Source organism: Pseudopipra pipra, chromosome 7, assembly GCF_036250125.1.
Source record: "Pseudopipra pipra isolate bDixPip1 chromosome 7, bDixPip1.hap1, whole genome shotgun sequence".
Lineage (NCBI taxonomy): Eukaryota > Metazoa > Chordata > Aves > Passeriformes > Pipridae > Pseudopipra > Pseudopipra pipra.
Window position 1 is genome coordinate 4,066,141 of NC_087555.1, and position 19,558 is coordinate 4,085,698.

Sequence of the window (19,558 nt, forward strand, 5' to 3'; positions counted from 1 at the left end):
GTAATTGAGGTGAATTTATTATGCACATTGTTTTGTCCAAGGATGTAAAATAGGATTTGTCATACACAGTTGTGTGCACTTGACCACAGTGCAGCTTGTTCATCCCAGGTGTGTTCTGGTGTGCTCCAGGTGTCTGTTTGCTCACACACCAATTGGTGGCAGTGCAGGGTGACACCAATAAGAGTCACATCCTCTCCACAGAGCTGATGCTGCCCAGTGAAAACCTTCTGCCAGAAGGAGTGGAGGCGTGCCTTGTGCATCCTTGTAGATCTGTTCAGCAGGAGCCATGAAGTGGAGTTTGCCTTGGGATGTGGTAGCATCCTACAGCATCCCAGGCTCGCATCTCCTTCTGGTTTGTTGTCCTTATGTATTCAAACAACTTGTCAGGTTTGATCTTTCCACAGGGCACATTCACATGCAACACAAAGGAGAGGGATGCAAAGGTGGAATGGGGGATAAGATAAATTAGCAAGCTGTGCCCACTCAGGGAGTGGTTTATGTCATCTCTGCTCCCGACCTAAACCTGCTGTAGGCAAGATGTGCAGAGGAGGGATGAACATCTCATTCCCAGTTCCTGTTCTGAGGTTGCAGGTCCTGTAAAATACAGTCTTTACTTTGCTTGTCACCATCTTGGCAGCACAGGAGGGGCGCTTAGGAATAGAATTGTCCTCTCCTTGTGTAATTTTCTCCTGGATACAAGGAGCTTACTCAATAAGGAGGCTTTGAAAGGGAGTTAACAGGGCATGGTTGCTTCTTTTCTTGCTGGCAGTCCTTCGAGTTCCAGGGAGCAGGATGCTGCTTCTCCAGCACTGTAATGTGTTATTCCTTAGCAGGTAAAATGTGCTTTTGTGGGGTTTTTTTAAACACTACATTGCATTTTTGCTTTCATGCTTCCTTCGTGATGGCCAAACATTGTGTGTGGGTAGGGAATGAGCTAGAGATAACTTTGTCTTAATGAGGGTCTTACTATCTCCAAAATTATTTCGAAGCCTTCCAGTATCTGTGCCTGACCATTATGAGGCTGACTTTCTCTCCCTAGCCTGTGGGTGATGTCCCTCACTTGTCACAAAGTGATGAGGCTGTGGGGAGGGAGCACTGCTGTCAGCCCAGACATGCCTCAAGGTGAGGTGCAATGCCAGACCCTCCAAAAGCAGGGAGCTCCCTGTTTGGTTTTTTGGGGGTTTTGTCAGGAAGGAAGCTTTGTTTTCCTTCTTTAATTGAAATTGCTCTAAGAGGGAAGGAGGCAGCGACTCGGGCGTTCAGGGGGGCTCTCTGTAGCTGACAGGGCAGCTCTGTGATTTACAGCCTCCAGGCACACGGCTGCAAAGATGGGAGATGCCGAGGAAAGAGAGTGCTCCCGAGGCTCTTTGATCTCCATCCCCCAGTTCTGCTCAGAGCTTCCTTTCATTTGGCTCCGTGCAGCAGGTTCATTTAAGCCCTCGGTGGCTTGAGTGTCCAAGCTGAGCTCAGCTCAACGATGGCCGACGCGCCTCGTTCCTGCCCAAGGTGTGAGCTCCGTGTGCTTGACAAATACATGCCTTTTTTTTATCCTGGAGGCTGTAATCTCGTGCCACGCCTTCCCCCCCGCTCCTGAGTGTTTGTTACATCCGCAGACTTGTGCCAAGCTGCAGGTCTGTCAGGATTTTAATGTCAGTGCTGTACATCCGTGCCTGGCTCCAGCCTTCCGCAGTCATTGTGCGATTGCAGCATCCCTTTAACTTCGGTTTGAGGCAGAGGAGGAAGATAAAGAACTTGATAGAACATTTATGGTAATAGCTGTAAAGGGAAGCTGTAGAGCAGTGGATTTCACAGCCAGAAAAATCTCAGCTCGGGGAAATGGGTCTGAAATACAACCACAGATGGTTTTCGTCTCTTGCTTCCCCTGTTTAAATAAAAGGATTGCTTTTCTCACCTTTATTTAAAACACTTGTGTAGAAGATGAAAGTGTCCAGCTATTTTTTTATTATTCAGTCCACCAGCTACCGACATCTTTGCCTTATTTCATTTCAGCACTAATGGCATAGTGAAAGTTCTGAAACACCCTCTTTGGATCCAGCCTTCCTTGGGTCGCAGCAAAGATTCCTGCTGCAGGCAGAGCTGTTGCTGTTGTTTTCGTCATCAGCACTTTCTTTCTCCTCTTGAACCTGGTGCTATTAATTGTGTTGCTGCTTCTGCTCTTTAATTGATCCCATTCACCGCTCCCGCTTTTGTAACGTCTGACTTCTTGTCACTTCGGCAAATCAAAAACCCAAATTAATCAATCTCCAGCCACTTGAGAATAAGGCCGTGTTGGGGAGCTGGGCTTGACAAAAAAGTCTAATTTCACTTTGAAAGCCTGTTGGAAAATTTTAACAAGAAGATGCAAGAAAAATGTAAACCAGATCAAGCTCGACTTTGGTCTGCGGAGAATAGCGTCACCTGTTGAGTTTGTTTCAAGTTTTTGTAAATAGGTGATTTGACAAAAATATAAAATAAATCAAAAGACATGAAGATAGAAGGGGTCAGAATATCCTTGGTTCCACTGCAGATGGTTACACAGGAGAGAGGGTTGTGTCTGTGTGAGAGAGAATAGGAACGGTGGGCCAACGACGACGCTCCGCTCTTGGACTTTTGTGTCCCAGCCTTTGTGCTGTGCTATTCCCGTACCTTACATGTTGTTTCTTTTCCTGCTTTTTGAACCCCCAGCTCCTTTACCCTGGCCTGGGGTGCTCATACTGGCTTATTATCCCTTGTTTCCTTGGCCTGCTTGGTTCCAGTGCTGGCATCTCCTGCAGCACTGCTGGGCAGGTGCTGCAGGTGGGGAAGGGGAAATAGCTTCGAGTCACATCTCAGATGGGCTTGGTGCGGATAATTGGGAATTTGGGATGCACATTAGTTGTTATTCTGTGCCAGGGCACAAAGGAAGCACAAGCTGGGTTTGGATGGGGTTTCAGACAGGTGAGGGTTGGGATTGTTCAGCCTGGAGAAGAGGAGGCTCCAGGGAGACCTTAGAGCATCTTCCAATGCCTAAGGAGGATCCAGGAGAACCAGAAGGGGATGTTGGACAAGGGCCTGGAGTGACAGGACAAGGGGGAAAGGCTTTACACTGCCAGAGGGCAGGGTAAGATGGAATTCTTCCCTGTGAGGGTGGGGAGGCCCTGGCACAGGTTGCCCAGAGAAGCTGTGGCTGCCCCTGGATCCCTGGAAGTGTCCAAGGCCAGGTTGGACGGGGCTTGGAGCAACCCGGGCTAGTGGAAGGTGTCTCTGCCCATGGCAGGGTGGAATGAGATAAACTTTGAGGTCCCTTCCAAACCAAACCATTCTGTGGTTCTATGATGGTTCTATGACTTTCTTAATCTTTTCAAATCCAGGACTCTCGCAGTGTCCTTAGGGGGCACAAATGGAGGTGTCTTTGAGATCCTCCCTTCTGCCTCTCCTTTCTTGTGCCACAGTTTGTCCTACTTGAAAGGAATTTTTCGTATGGCCATAATTAGAAGGTGGATCTTGGAGAGAGGCAGACATGGGACTTGCTTTCTGGAGTAAAAGCTGCATTGCCTGTTTTGCTTTGTAATTTCTAGCAAATGAGAGTTGGATTTGCACAAGCCGAATCTCTGTCTTATCCCAGGTGTCACATGCACTTGTAGATAAAAAATCAGCACGTGAACAAGAGGGTGGTGGGGTTCTGTATATCCCATCTCTTCACAGCTTAAGGGCTTTGGTCACGAAGTGTCACTTGTTGCTCCTGGATGTGGAGTGCATATGGATTTCCCATCCCTGGAAGTGTCCAAGGCCAGGTTGGACGGGGCTTGGAGCAACCTGGGCTGCTGGGAGGTGTCTCTGCCCATGGCAGGGGGTGGAACTGGATGAGCTTTGAGGTCCTTCCAGCACAGATGATTCTGTGATTCTGTGACATGGCTCATGTCATCTCTCCCTTACAGCTGAGGGAGTTAGTGACTGTGCTGGGAAGGAGAGGAGGGCAGGCAAGGGAGGAAGGCTCCCTGGCTACTGGGAGAGGGCATGGGCCTGTCTAGCTCTCTCCTGTAGGTCACAGACAGCAGCAGATGTGGGCTGAAACACGAGGATGCTCTGGTTTGGAGGAGAAGATGTTTTTCAGGGAGGTGTTATTGCACATCACTTCAAAACATGGCCCAGCAGTTGCAGAACCGAGGATGTGCCGGTCAGGACAACCCCAGCTCCGTGGCAAGGGGAGAGTTTTGTCCTTAATGTCGTATAATAGAGCTCTGCACCCTTCAAATGATGACCATCATCAAGGGAAGCTGTGCCCGTACAGTCCATCAAAAGCCTCAGAGCTAATGATGGGCTGGGCAGATAATCGGGGGAGAGTTAATTGTAAGGTTCGATATGGCATCTTGTCAGCAGAGATAAGTTGTCACGTTTTCCACTTGAGCTGAAACTAAATGATTGTAAAATAAGTTATGAGTGTCCTTGGGCCTGTCTGCCAGAATGATGGCTAAGAATACATTCCTGGCCCATCAGTCTCAAGCAGCCCGCTTGATATTTATGTGAGCTGAATGTTATTTTATTCCCCCTCTAGTCATGCTTGTCAGCCTCCCGAGTGAAAAGTGAAACTGCTGCTTTGACTCATACTTCAAGTATTGAAGCTCGGAGAGGCTGCAGATTGTTATTATTATTACTAGTATTATATATTTTTTCGGGTGTGTGTTGAACATTGATGCCCGATTGGGAAGAACTAATGGCTGACATTGAACGTGCGGGATGGCTGGAAAACAGCCCATCCCAGCCCAGTGAAACGCAGCTTATGAGTTCCAGTGCCTCTGTCAAAGCTGGTTGAGATGGAGAGTAATGAGCCGCTTGCTTTTTTAATTTGCCATGCCTTTTCCTTGCCTTTTTTTTTTTTCCTTCTTCCCCCCCCCCATATTTAATAGTGCCGGCAGTGGCCGTCTGTTCTCAGGCGTGGTAATTGATACCAAATAAAATGCATTATTTGTATTCAGTCAGGAGGATGAAATTGCATTCAGCGGGCTGAAGCCTGAACTCATTTACAGTTTCCCGAAGCCCGGGCTTTCAGGAGCCCTCTTTTCAATTTGAAGAATCCCTTGTCAGGCAAGAGAAGGAGTGGGAAATGGGAGAGCGCAGCGTGTGAGCCCCAGCGCCTTTTGATTGCTCATATTTTAAACCAGGGGATTGTTAAATAACTCCCATCTTCAAAGGGTGGTCTGGGGAGCTGGGGATCCGGGGCAGGGAGGCACCAGCAGTGTGGGCTCGGCACCGTTTAGGAGCGACTGGCCGAGGGGCAGGGAGAGCGCCGGGCTCTCACTTCGGAGCCGTTTGATCCAAGGACAGCAGGTTGTTACCTGGAGAGGGCTGTGGGTGAGGAGGATTCACCAGAGGAGGTCACTTCTTCAGCTCTGTGATGGCCCTCGCTCCTCAGGGCTCATGAGCAGGTTTTGTTGGGGTAATTTATGGCCCTGGAATTAGACGGAGCCATGGGGAGCGTATGGACCTACCGTCACCTTTGAAAACAGAATGTATTCTGTGGGTTTGCATCAGGTTTGTGGCTTCTTCAGTGTTTTATGGGTCCAGGGCATCGTGGTTGATGCTGCAGTTGCATGAGGTGTTGAACACAGGTGGGTTTAATTCTTTCTAAAGTGAAAGATGAGAATGGGGGGGGGGGGGAAGTGAAGCATTTTAAATCATAGAATCACAGAATGGCCTGGGTTGGAAGGGACCTTAAAGCTCATCTTGTTCCCCACCCCCTGCCATGGGCAGGGACACCTTCCACTAGCCCAGGTTGCTCCAAGCCCCATCCAACCTGGCCTTGGACACTCCCAGGGCTGGGGCAGCCACAGCTTCTCTGGGCAACCTGTGCCAGGGCCTCAGCACCGATGAAGACATCGATTAGCACTGGTCCCAGTACGGGTGCCCAAGGACAGCACTGATCACTGACATCCCTCAGGACTCTGAGAAGCTGTGTTAGATGTGAGCAAACCTTCCTGGCTGGTGTGCTCTGCTATCTCTCCGTGATATTTAGGTATTTTCTGGATTTTCACAAGCAAATGGAAATCAGTGAGATGCCTTTTGGTGCCACAGCCAGGTCCCTTTCTCACCAGTCTTGACTCAACACAGGAATTTTCACATAATTACTGCAAAGAAGGGGGGTTTGTGGGGAGGTGTTTCTCCTCCTTTTTAAGTATCAACATAGGAAACCTTCAGAATCGAACTGGAGGTCAGTAGGATAGAAATAACACCCAGTTGCATCCATGGCATCCTCTTCTGCATCAACTCTTCCTTCAGTGTCAGGCAGCCAAAGGGATCCATGTCCCCTTGGCCAGGAGTATATGGGGCACTGTTGTGGGTTCTCATCAGGGTTTGCATTGGCATGGAGACAGCAAACCCTCCAGGAGAGCCACTGTCACCATTTATGGGTCAAATCCTTAGAATCTGCTATACAGATATACAGCAAATACATTCCCATGATTCCCTTCCGGGGTTAAATACCTGAGGACTGGTTTCAATCTGGTGGATGTAGGGAAAAGAATAAATATCCTTAATAAAAGGATTAATGTTTGATTTGGTCTCTCTTGCCAGGCAATTAGCTACATAATTTATCCCCCACTAATAACTTACAGCACAACTGTGCTTGGGGGGTAATTAGTAAATAAACTTTATTATGAGAGAGAAAAAAAAATCCAAACAAGTTGTTTTTTATGAAATAGGCAGCTGTGTGGGAATTTAACTGTACCAAAAAAAAAAAAACAAACCAAAAGCTGCTTTTTAAATAATCTTTGTCTTGATATTTTTCTGATATATTAATTAATCTTAAGTGAAATGCTGATACTGCACATAAGCTTTATATTAAGGATTTTTGTTCTTTTCCGTGTGTCCATGATTCTGAAACCAATCATCAAGTATTTAACCCCAAAAGGCAATCATGGGAGTGTATTTACTGAATATCTGTATAGGAGATTTTAAGGATTTGACCTATAAATGCAGTCCTGGAATTGCACTGAAGAGCAATACAGTACTTAAGCAAGGTTCTGAAAATGGCTTCACTTTCCATAATAGCAAACGCTTTCCTTAAAGTGTAGGTTTTATGTGAAGTTTTATAATTAAAATCACAACCAGACCAGTAATTAAACAAAAATCATGTTACCAACCTTGAGGGAAAATCCTGGATTAAGGTTGCTTGAGTATTTACTGTGTGAAAGGACCCAGTTGGAGAAATTTCAAGTACATCTAAATGCCCTAAATTTGAGTTAAATTTGGCTGTTTATTTCATGATTGCAAACAAGAACTAGTCAAAGAGAAGCTGTTGGTGTATGACCAACCATTCCATGGGCCAGGGAAGAGACTGTGGGTCTCTGCTCATGAGAGGGGGGTGTCATCTACCTGTAATTTTGATTTGGTTGAGTGAACTAATGGGTGGGCGAGGGGAGAAAATTACTCTCATTAAGTCTTAAAATGGTTGGATGTTGGGCTACCAGAGCTAATACTAAAGATGGGCTTATTTTCTTTGCTTGGCAGCAGGTAGGAATGACCCTTTATTGCAGTTGTCACTGTACCAGGTGCACATTGGTCACCTTGTTTGCCCACCTTTATTGCCATCACCTCCTTTTCGGTGTGTCTGATACCGATGACAGTAGGTACATCCAGAGGGTGTTGGGGCACCTGTGGTCTGTTATGTATTAAAATGTTCAGGTGTTACAGGAATTAATTTGAGGATCAGGAGATCTTTGTGAGAAAGAGCAATTGGAAGGAATAAAGAGCTTTCCCGTTGTTTTTGTGCGTTCCTGCTGGGCTCCTTCAAAAATCGATACCGAGTCGTGTCGATGGAGTAGGACTTGAATCAGCACTTCAGCCACATTGCTTTTTTTGTACCGTTTTGAGCAAATAATGGATGTTGTTGGGAGCCTTTGGAAGTCACCGAGCTCAAGAACAGAGCTGCTGGCAGACAGCAAGGGGTCGTACCTCGGATTGTAGCAATCATTCATGTAAATTACGCAGTGGTTTTAGTTCCCTCTCCTTGTCTTCCCCCACCCCACTGCAGATACGGGCCTAGGAGACTCTGTGTGTTCCAGCCCCAGCATATCCAGCACGACGAGCCCCAAGCTGGACCCCCCCCCTTCCCCTCACGCCAACAGAAAGAAGCACCGGCGGAAGAAAAGCACAAGCAACTTCAAAGCTGACGGGATCTCGGGCACAGCTGAGGGTAAGTCTGCTCCCTGGGGCAGGGCTCCACTCTGAGAACACCATGGCAAGGGCTGCTGGTCACTCAGCTCCATCATCGGCTCTGGTTCCAGAAGGTAAAAGGGAATTGTGCTGCAGTGGAGAAATTAAAGGCTGAGCTTTTAATGGTGGAGCTGAATCATCTGAGGCATCACGATGGTGAATTCACCTGCCTGAAATGTGTTTGGAAAGGGCTTTTGTAATAAATAAGAGTCCCCGAGTTAAAGTGGAGCATCATTAGGTATAAAGGCAAGGAAGAGGCAAACTTGGAAGGTTAACAAGGAAGAAAAATTCAGGTTTGCTCCGTAGATCGCGTTAGAACTTGTGTATTTTTTCAGTATTATTAAATCTTGTGTTATCACATCTCCTGAGGCACATCCTGAGCTCTAGAATCACCAACACTTCTGATGCCTCTTATTGTTTGAATATTCAGCTGCTCATGGAAAGCTTGTGTTATTTGAGTATAAAAGGGAAAAGGGGAGAGTTTAAATGTTTGGGTTCTTTTTTTTTCAGAGCCAGAAAGCAAAAGGCAAAAAGAACTTCTTTTTTTCCCTTAGTTTAGCTTACTGTTTCCAATGTGAACACTGCTCTAGCTGTTCAATGCCCTTCTGAAGGGGTAACAATGTGTACAGGAGCCAGGTATGATATAAAACATGCTTGTAGCTTTAGAAAAGAAGAAAAGAAACATGCCAGGATTCAACCCAAAAGAGCTCCAGAAAAAAAGGATGAACAGGGGTAGTTGGAAGGCTCAGAAACTGGGGAGTCAACACATAAGGAGAGATGAAAAACGGAGACAATGGAATAACATTGTGGGAAAAGGGGAGTGTTGAGTAAGAAAAAGATGTGGTTGTAAGCATGGGAGAGTGAAAAACAGCTAATTCAGTATCAAAGAGGGTTGGAACAAGTTCTGAAAAAAAGATGACAATTGCAGACAGCTGAAGAGACATTAAAAATAGATGTGATAATAGTATACAACTGAGAAGGGGCATGTTAACTACTACTTAGTCATCCTTATTTTCCATTTATTTAATTTCTCAATTGCACTTCTCTCACATCCGGAATTTATTTCCCCAGCTATCTATACAAATCCTTTTTTTAAAAAGCCATCAGCTTTTTTTCATAACAGCCCCTGTTGTGTTCTCTTTCCAGTCATTTAACTATCTTTGCTATCTTAGTTTCCCCCTAGTTTATGGCCTGAAGCCAAATTTTAGTTCAACCTTTCATTTTTAATTTGCCTTTTTTTTTTTTTTTTTAAACATGCCCTTTTACACCACTTATTTTCATACCTCAATGGCAAGTTACAGAGGGGATTTTTCAGAGCAGTCACCATTGGTCCAAGACTATTTTGTTGAAGTCAATGTGAATCAAGACCAGCTGGATATCAGGAGCCTTTGAAAACCTCTTTCTGAGTAGTTAATGGGTGTATGTTTTCTTTCTCCTGGGGAGATTATTTTCACAAGTCACTGGAGCTGGAGCCTGTGTGGTCCTGGGCTGTAGGGGGGTCTGCAGTTGTGAATCTTGTCCCTGATGTCCCTGTTCTCATTGGAGTGGGCAGGTGAATCTTGTCCCTGATGTCCCTGTTCTCATTGGAGTGGGCAGTACATCCCTCATCCTCCTCTGTTTGCCCTTCCTCTTCTCCTTATCTTCCAGCATCACACCATGTTAGTCTGAAATCCTTTTGCAATAACTCAACAAAATGGTCCCCTCTCATATGGGTGGGATAAATGTGCTTCCAGAAGGGCTGACAGGCAGCAGGAGACAGGCTGACAGACATAGGGAGCCTTGAAAGTGGTAGAATCATTTAGGTTGGAAAAGCCCTCTAGTCGTTCCCCCAGCACTGCCAGGTCACTAAACCATGTCCCCAGATGTCACATCCGCAGGTCTTTTAAATCCCTCCAGGGATGGGGACTCCACCCTGGGCAGCCCTTTCCAATGGTGACCACCCTTTCCAGCAAGAAATTCCTCCTGATGTCTCACCTGACCCTCCCCTGGCACAACTGGAGGCCGTTCCCTCTCCTCCTGTCCCTTGTTCCCTGGGAGCAGAACCCGACCCCCCCCGGCTCCCCCCTCCTGTCAGGGGGTTGCAGAGCCAGAAGGTCCCCCCTGAGCCTCATTTTCTCCAGGCTGAGCCCCCCCAGCTCCCTCAGCTGCTCCTGCTGCTCCAGCCCCTTCCCCACCTCTGTTCCCTTCCCTGGATGTGCTCCAACAGTGAGTGCCAGCACTTGCTTGTACAGACTTTGTATCTCTGCATGAGCCCATCAGCTTCCTCTGACCTGCCTCCTCTCACGTGTCTTCTGAGATGAGCACTCTGTGGTGTTTGGGGCCTGCAGTTGTGTCTTGGGTGGGCTGCAGTGGTTGTTAAGTTCTTTATTTTTGTAACATCTCCTTTTAAACACAGCCCAGCGAAAAGCAGCGATTTGGCCACGAGAACACGTGGTGTTCTGGGCATCCTTCAGCACACAGCTCATCTTCGTGGTCCTTGAGTGCTCAGCAAGGCTGGGAGGAGGTGGCTGACAGCGAGGACAGTCTGTCAGCGGGGGCTGAGGGAGGAGGCAATGAGCCGTGCTCAAGCTCCTGTCCTTTCAGGAGAAGGGCATCTCACAAAGAGTGATGGTGGCTGTAGATTCCCAGTTAGTAGCAAGACTCACAAAGCCTGGGGGTTGCTGTCTCCAAACCCTGGCATGTGGGCACGCAGCCTTTGTGTTTTCTGGGACTTGTGTTGGTGCAAGCCAGAATCACAGAGCCACTGAGGTTGGAAAAGCCCTCTAAGATCCTCGAGTCCACTGTTAACCCAGCCCTGCCAAGGCCACCACTGACCCGTGACCCTGGGAAGGTACATTTGGTATGTTTGTGGTTGTCCAGACACTGTTCATATCCCTGAGCTTGCTGTGATGTTGTGTGATGGGAATAACTCCAGTCCTGGGACAGGCTGTGTCACAAGCCAGTCTGCTGCTGGTGGGGCATGTCCCACATGTTTCAGGCTGTTACGGATTTTTCTCCAAGTAGTTGAATGGAGCTGTGTCAGGGGAGGCTTAGGCTGGATCTCAGGGAAAGGTTCTTTCCCCAGAGGGTGGTCAGGCACTGAACAGGCTCCCCAGGGTTTGGTCACGGCCACAAGGCTGCCAGAGCTCCAGGAGCATTTGGACAACACCCTCAGGGACAGAGTGGGATTGTTGGGATGTCCTGGGCAGGGCTGGATGGTCCTTGTGGGTCCCTTCCAGCTCAGGATATTCTGTGATTTTCACATCTGTCTTGTACTTCAAAGCAGTTTTCAGTTCAGTAGTTCAGCCTTTCCTCAGGAAAAGGCTGATTTCCTTACTCCCCAGCGTGCAGCTACAAATCTGTCCAGTGACCTAAAAGATTCCCTTTTGGATTTTTCTTCCCCCACACTTGCCATAAGCATAGATTTAAACCCTTAAGGAGGTTCTGAAGAGCACAAATCCAAATTAAGCAGTCAAAGATGTTCTGGGAGATGCATGTTTTGCCTTGGCAACTTAGATCAATTGCTTGAGATGCAGCAGGTGACTTGCTGAAAATGGGCTACAGGAGCCCGTGGTGATAATCGTGGGAGATCCATGTCTTCCTTCCTTCTGGAAATGCTGAGCTCGGCATGCAGAGGAGGAGGATCCTCCTGCAGTCGCTGTTCTCAGGCAGGTACAATGGATCAGAGTCAAGTGATGGGGGTAATTCTAGATTTTATGTCGCCTTCCTTTGGCTCCGGGCACGTTTCAAGTGTCAGCTTTCAAACAGGAATTCTGGGTTCCTTCATTTTTGTCTGTACCAAAACTGAGGTGTTCAATGAGGTTTAAATCTGGTCTTCAGCAAACTCGAGCATTTTTACTGCACTTTGCGGTCTTTTTTTCTCCTCCTTGAACGTGCCTGCTTTGATCATTGACCTCTGCCCAAGTATTCAGATATCACGATGATGGACACTGAGCTCAGGGTGATTCACCAATTCCAAGGACTGATGCTCATCCCTTTTATGCCCTTCCATAAAGGTCATGCTGATTCTTCTTTCTCCACACTATCTGCACATACACAGCCCTCTCTTTCTGGGATGGATTCTTTCATCTCACTTGGTTTGTCTTTCTACAGGTTTTCTTAGACAATGGTCACAGCAACAAAAATACTAAAGCAACTGTGCTGCAGTTGGATGAAAATTAAAATTCAGTTCCTATACTGGAAAATCAGATTCTTGTGAAATTTTTTTTTCCAGCGCAGTGAAACCCGGGGAGAAGTTTTTTAGTTCTCTGTACAGAACTTGTCACTGAAAAAAGTCCCTCGGTGTTTTTGAGGGTAACAGCAGGAATGCTTACATTAGGCAAGGTGCCAGCAACCAGCAGGTTTTTTTCCCACCATGCTGCCTAAACTTGCTCGGAGCAGGATTAGACAGTGCTGTGTTTCAAAGAGGAATAGCTGCTCAGAGCCTGATCTGTTTTGGTACCCTTGTGTTGCTGCAGTTACTGGAACAGCCAGTGATAATAGGAAGGATTTTCAGCTTGAAAACAAGTAGAAAAATTGAAAAGCTTTCTTGGAAATACTCTTCACAGAAAGACCTTTCCTAGTGTTTATTTTTCTTACTCTTATTAGTTTTAAAGCTTCATAGCTAAGCCAGCTTCAAGCTGCCTTCTCTCCATCCACCACTGAGATTTTAGGAACTGCAGAAAGCCCAAGGTGTGTCTGTCTTTTGATGTTGGGATCATCTGTACCCTGCAAGCCTTCCACTGACTAAGAGCTCTGGCCCGTGGGGCTAGTGTTGCTGTGGGGCCAGCCTGGCCACATCCAGGTGGATGGGAACATCCCCTCCTTCCCTCAGGGAGACCACAGAATCCCAGAATGGTTTGGGCTGGGAGGGACCTTAAAGCTCAGCTTGTTCCATGGGCAGGGACACCTTCCACTAGCCCAGGCTGCTCCAAGCTCTGTCCAGCCTGGCCTTGGACACTTCCAGGGATGGGGCAGCCACAGCTTCTCTGGGCAACCTGTGCCAGGGCCTCCCCACCCTCACAGGGAGGGATTTCTGTCCTCTCTCAGCATCATGGGCTGAACACTCCCAGCTCTCTGTTCCCAGGCACACAGGTGGAGCTGGGAGGCAGGGTGTGGTGGCAGAGTAGTAAATATCATCAGCAACTTTCCAAACTCCGTGTTTTCTCTGAAATCCATGTTCTTCTTCATCACTTGTTTCTAAAGAACTTTTTGAATGACCTTTTATGTTTCTTTTTAGAACTGTTTTCTTAACACGAAGGTGTTTTTCTCTGCCCCTTGTGAAGTATTTGCCTTTCCTGGTGCTTTGCTGCTCTGTGCAGTCTCTCCCCAACTCCAGGTTTACACTCTTTCAGCTAAGGACAAACCCCAGTTTACTGAGAAATCCTATTTTTTTTTGTATTTTCCTGGGGTGAACCGGTAAGGGTATTTAAAAACCTCTTGTTCTTCACACCCATGTTTTGTAAGGCTGAAGCTGTTCCACTGTTACCAGTCTCAGGGAGCACTGAAGATGAGCTCTGATTAAGTGTGAAATTAGAATATGTTCGTTTGTTTTCCATGGGTGGGAGAACGGGGTTTAGTCACAATTCTCATTTTAGCAGTAAGCAAAAGTATCCCTGCTTTCATCTGGTTTGTCACTGTGTCCCTTCCAGCCCTCCCAAAACCAGAAGGACAACGTGAATTAGAAAATGCAGTTAGTTCTGTCTGTAACAGAGGAATTTGGCAATTCTAAATGAATGAAATCAGAAGCACTATAACTGATCACTGAAATGCAGCATGGAAAAGCCTCTGTGCATTTTCCCTGCAGCCTCTCACCCTCAGCTTTCCTGAGCATCCTGGTGATTTACCTGCTGCCATTGTATCCTGAGGTGATTTAAACATTCTCGGCTCTGTGCACGGTCTCCTCCACACAATTTTAACATACATTTCCTTAGGTGCAGTGTAGTAAGTGCTGTGGCCAGACTGAACTAAAAAAACTCCATTTCTCTAAGCATGTGTTAAAAAAAAAAGGGTTAACTGGGATTTTTGGAAATTTAATGGAAACACTTCAAAGAGCAAAAGTATTTTGGGAGAGGAGAGTCTTCCTTTGACAGATGGACTTGACACTGTTAATGTTAATACTTATTTATAATAAGCTGAATTAAGCACCGTGATGAAGGAGGAGATTTTTACTTGCTGCTCTTATTATATATATTTAATTTTTTTGGCTTTTTATGGTCTGTCAGAAGCCTCCTGACATTGTCAGAGGACAGCATGTTCACAAACCTTTCCAGCACAAAAAGTCTCAGCATTGTCACACCCTTTTCTCTGCAAGGAAGATGCGAAATGTAATATCTTGACCTGCAGCAAGGGCAAAACTACTCAGCTTTTAAAGAGTTTGTAACCTTTGGAATCGAATCTATTGCATGTCAGGATCCTTGTGTGGATTGTGTTGCTTGAAGTTATGCCCAGAACTAAGGTGCCACCAAAACTTCCTCAAATAAAAGCTGTTTCCAGTCCTTTGGAGGATAATTAAGTGTAGGCTGTGGTGGTAAAGGCAAACAGGTGCTGCCCATGTAGGAGCACCACAAAAATTATCCCTGTGATCTTGTCACTCCAATTATTTTAGCTAGTCCTTGTAAATCAGCTATCAATAATTACAGCCTGCCATGTAGTGGTGTTGGGGTACAGCAGGAACACAAAGTCTGGAGATGAGTCAGGAGGGGAAAACAGTCATTCCTTTAATTATATCCCTGCCCATTTGTTTTGCAGTTGTACTCTCCTTAAATTGGTAAGAGAGATCTTAAGCTTTTCCCCTCTAAAAAAATTAAATACATATATAAAATTAAAACCCCCAAATGCAGACCCATGTCATACAGAAGAGGAGTATATTCCTATATTTCTGTGCATGTTGGGATGGATGGTTTAGTGAGAACAGGTTTTGTTTCCATTTCTGGTCTCTTTAGGTGTCTGAATTTGTAGAAAGTAAATGTTCCATAGTTTTAAAAAATATTCAGTGTATCAAGTGAGACTGATACAAAACTATCATTTAGACTGGAACGTTGAATGAAGAAAAGCAGCATTTATTTGGAGCTGGAGGGGTTGGCAGGATAAGCAGAATACTGGGGGTTGAGGGTTTTTTAATAGGTTTGTGATTCATTTAGGGTTAACTGCTGAATTCTCTTCATATGGATTCGGTTGTGTCATTCTTGTAGTCCTGCTGTGCATGAAGCACATTTTGCTAAATTTCATACTGGACACAAAAAAACCTTAACTGACTAAACTCAGAGTTTTAACAAGCTTGCTTTTAGTGAGATTTTGGGAGTGTGGTTTGATAAGTACGCCCTGATTTTGTGGATATCTTAGAAGAGTTATAAGCCTTCCCTGATGAAGCTGTAGCTGCTTTTAAGTAAAAATTTCTTTTTAAAAAAAAAAGGACAAAACAAAACACGTGTTAGCGTTTAGTTGGCATTAAAAATGAGCAAAATACCTTGCTGTATTTTTTTCTGTCTGCAGAAGAGCTTAAGAAACCCCAGCCGAAAATATGTGCCTGTATTTGTTGTCTGTAATACTAGATGCTTGTTTGAGGGAGGTTATCACCTATTCCCTGTCAAAACACTCTTTGGCTGTAATTCCACTCATCATCTGTGGCTCCGTTCGCTGCCTCGTAGGAGACTCAGCCCTGGCCGATGGCTGTGAGAAACAGGAGGGCAGAAATTAATAAAATGCAGCCCCAACCTTCAGAGCCTGACTTTCAACCAAGGCATAAAGGTCACTGGTTGGGAATCCTTCAGCCTCGGCCGGCACAGCCTGCCCGACATGAAAGGGCTAGGGCTGAAAGACACTTTATGTTGATGCTGAGGAGTGAAAGACAAGGGAGGTGAAGCTCATCTATTGTTTTAACCTACTTCGTTGCAGGCTAAACAAGTTGAAAGATCCCTTCTTCCCTTTAAAAGCTCCCTTAGCTCAGGGTCGGAAGAGGCTGCGGGTCCCGCCTACCTGGTTGAGAGGAGAAGTGTCGCAGTGGTGGTCAGCAGGAAGGGGGCTCTGGGAAGGAACAGTCCCAGGATTGCACACACCGGCACATCTGGAGAGTGCCAGGAAGAGAACATTTCTTTTTTTCTACATTTCCCTAAAAATTAGCCCCGCTCTTAGTGCGCCGAGCACTGTGACCTCAGAGGGTACGCTGTACATCCTTAGTGCCAGTGCTGTGCTGGGATTTGGCCTCATTTTTTGGAGAAGAAAAAAGTTTTAAGTAGCTTTGTAATTGAATGAAAACAAGTGACACCTTAGCATTTTAGTGGCTTCAGGTGATTAGTGTCCTTGGCAGTGTGTTGTCAGCCTGAGACAGAGACCTTGGTTATGGAAAAGGTTCCTGATGTCCACAAGATGATGTTTACAAGGTAGCAAGAAGTAAAATATTAAATAATTAAGTTATTTTAAAATTTCTTCAACATTAAATGTCGTAAAATATTAATCCTACTGGAAGAGTTAGTTCTGTTTTGTTACTTGAATAAGGATGTCTGATCTAGAAGTTCTGCTTTTCCAGAGCGTAAGACCATGTAATTTCCTTCTGAATCTGTATACCCAAGTTAAGATGAAATGAAAGTGAGATGGTTGTGGATTATAAAGCTGTAGTGAATGAAAATACTAAAGTAAGGTCGTTGTGTTCAGTATAATTTGTCCTCCTGTCCACCACATACGTGACCTCGTGAGGCAAAGTGTCACAGTTTAGATCAACAAGCTGGTTTGGTGTAGAAGGAAGACTTAGTTTTTGAGGGGTGCCTGTGCACTTGGACTCATCAGCTCAGAGGGACAGTGGGAAGCAGCTTCCTTTGAAGAGTGGAAGTCCTAAGTAATTGCCTTCAGAAGCCCTGATTGTGGAGGTTTGCCATGGGTAGCTCAAACCTGGAATTCAAGGGGGAATGTGTCAGTAGGTCTGATCTACCCTGGGGTTATGAACGTGCTCTTGACTGAAAAGAACTCGCAATCAAGAGGTGCATAAACACTCTCTGTATTCTGCCATTGCAGACAGATGGTTCTGCTCCATTTTAATGCTGGTGGGATTATTTTGCAGATCTCTTAGACTTTCAGATTTAATAATAATCTATAGATCAAGAATTATTTTTGATCAAGAACATTTTTCCCCTTTTCATTTTGAGTCTTTGTCAGAATGTTTGTGGTGCCTTTCAAAAAGCAGTTCCAAACAAAACTGACGAGGTAATGATACATATGAACAGTTGTACTAAATACGTTGCTGAATAGGCATATATTGGCTTTAAACTGAAAGAGGAAGTTCAGAAAGGATATTAGGAAGGAATTCTTCCTCGTGATGGGGGTGGCACAGGTTGCCCAGAGAAGCTGTGGCTGCCTCTGGATCCCTGGAAGTGTCCAAGGCCAGGTTGGACAGGGCTTGGAGCAACCTGGGCTAGTGGAAGGTGTCCCTCCCCATGGCAGGGGGTGGGATGGGATGAGCTTTAAGGTCCCTCCCAAACCAAACCATTTGTTGATGATAATTCTATGCTGCCAAATTCAGCGAGCAGACACTCGGTGTCTTCCCATCTAAGTCCCTGCAGATCCACGTGCCCTGGGTGAGTTTTCAGGGTTGAGTTTGCTGCATGTTTATTTTATACCCTGTGCTTTCATCTCCTGTTTTCTGTCCCTCCACCTTTCTCCTCACAGACCTGTTACTTGTGATAGATGTTATGCATCATATGTAGTGTGCGACTGCAGGAAGCAGTAGGTAAAAAGAAAACTTGAGCAGGCCTCATCATTGACATTTTCCACCACTTCCCCCCTCTCCAAAAAAGGGAAAAAAATTAATAGAGGTTTCTTTTGTGAGCGTGAGCTGGAGAAAATTGGCCATTTGTCTGTGAGGTAATAGGCTTTGGGATAATATGAAAATCTGTCAAATGATTAAATTCAATGACATTAAATCACAATTCATGCAAGGAGAATACTGCACAGTTTAATTCTATTTAATTTTTGAGGGGGGGGGGAAAGCCCTTAAAAAAAATTTGTTTGAGTTTCTCTTGAGCTGATTTCTCTGTGCTCCTTCTTAAAAGTGCCTTTCTAGTTGCCACACAGTGATGTGATCATTATCTGTCACCTCATCGCCTTGCTGCCTCAACGCGCAGTAAAATACAAAAAAAAAAAAGGGGGGGGGGAGGAAAGGAAGACCAGAGGAGCTTGTGAAGTATGACTTCCTATCCCAAGACTCATTGCCTGCGATTCGTACCGCTTGACAGTAATGATCTTATTACAGTACTCTGGACCTTGAAGAGATTTCATGAGGAGAGCGGGAGGACGAGCCTCCGTGTAATCAAGTGGCGCTGAATATTCCACGCGGTTTTGATCACACACTGATTGGGCACAGTTTTAACCCATCTTCTAGTCAATTATGCATGGCCCCTCGTGCTCCTGTGATAGTCAGAAACATTGATGGCTGTTGTCTGGGGGGGCTGGCAGCCAGCCAGGGGTTTGAAGTGCAGTCATTCCGGGAGAAGTGCTTTTTAGTTGGAATTGATTACCTTTCTTTGGGTTTTTGCTTAATGGCAAAACTGTATTGGAGAGGGCTTCAGGTGAAAAATGGCCGTATTAGCCATTTAGAGGAGCTGAACTCCTAGTCAATTTTTAGCTTTCCCCTGTTTCCATCTAATTTATATTTAATGATGTACCGTTTGATAATATTTAAGATATTTCATTTCCAGTTGCTGCTGAGCACACATGTTGAGCACATGTCAAATGACAGCGGATCAGTATTCAGGTTTTAGGAATTAATCCAGTTTAACCTTCAGGCTGCCAGAACGTGTCTTTTTTGGCACCTGTGCCAGGAAACATTGGTTTTGTCTGCAGGTGGTACAAAGCTGACGTTCCCAAGCAGAGCCAGGGCTGTTGTCATCCCATAATGAGGATAAAGCCGGGTGCTTTTAAAGAAGCAAAGGGTCGGTAGCTGGGTCCTTCGTTCAGATTCTCTTGTCTCAGAGGCTGATTAGGCTGCTGGTAATTTCTCCCCTATAAAAATGTCCCATCTTCCTTCATTCAGATCCCTTCAAATGAAAATAAAATCATTAAAGCCGTTCGTATTGAACTCCCAAGCACCAGATAAGGAAATACTTAATTGTCAGTTATGCTTCTTGTTCTGGTCTCTCACATTTGAATATCCTACAGTATCTAATCTTTGGATGCATGTGCAGTTTAAGGAGGTTGGAGCAGGACTTTAGTCTGAAGTACAACATTGTATTATCCCTGCATCAAATGAAGAGCTGATGCTTGGAATGTGCTGTATAGGCGGTGAAAAGATGCAGTGAAAATATTGTGGTATCCCCCCAAGTTGGTTTTTTCCCACTAATCAGTATTATTTTTCTCTTCCTGCCTGAAATCTTTGCGGTCCTGTAGGCTGTCAGCCTTT

At 45.6% G+C, this 19,558-nt stretch overlaps 1 protein-coding gene across 14 annotated transcripts in view; it reads left to right on the top strand.

Annotated features, from left to right (window-relative positions):
* Nucleotides 1-19,558, top strand: part of LOC135416934 (arf-GAP with GTPase, ANK repeat and PH domain-containing protein 1) — a 319,524-nt gene that overhangs the window by 225,378 nt on the left and 74,588 nt on the right. For 10 of the 14 annotated variants that reach the window (XM_064660296.1, XM_064660297.1, XM_064660301.1 and 7 more), the window contains one exon: nt 8,009-8,170. The exons of the other annotated variants lie outside the window; for them this stretch is intronic. In XM_064660296.1, the coding sequence (XP_064516366.1) occupies nt 8,009-8,170 (162 nt within the window). The remainder of the gene's footprint in view (nt 1-8,008; nt 8,171-19,558) is intronic. 14 annotated transcript variants of the gene reach the window in all.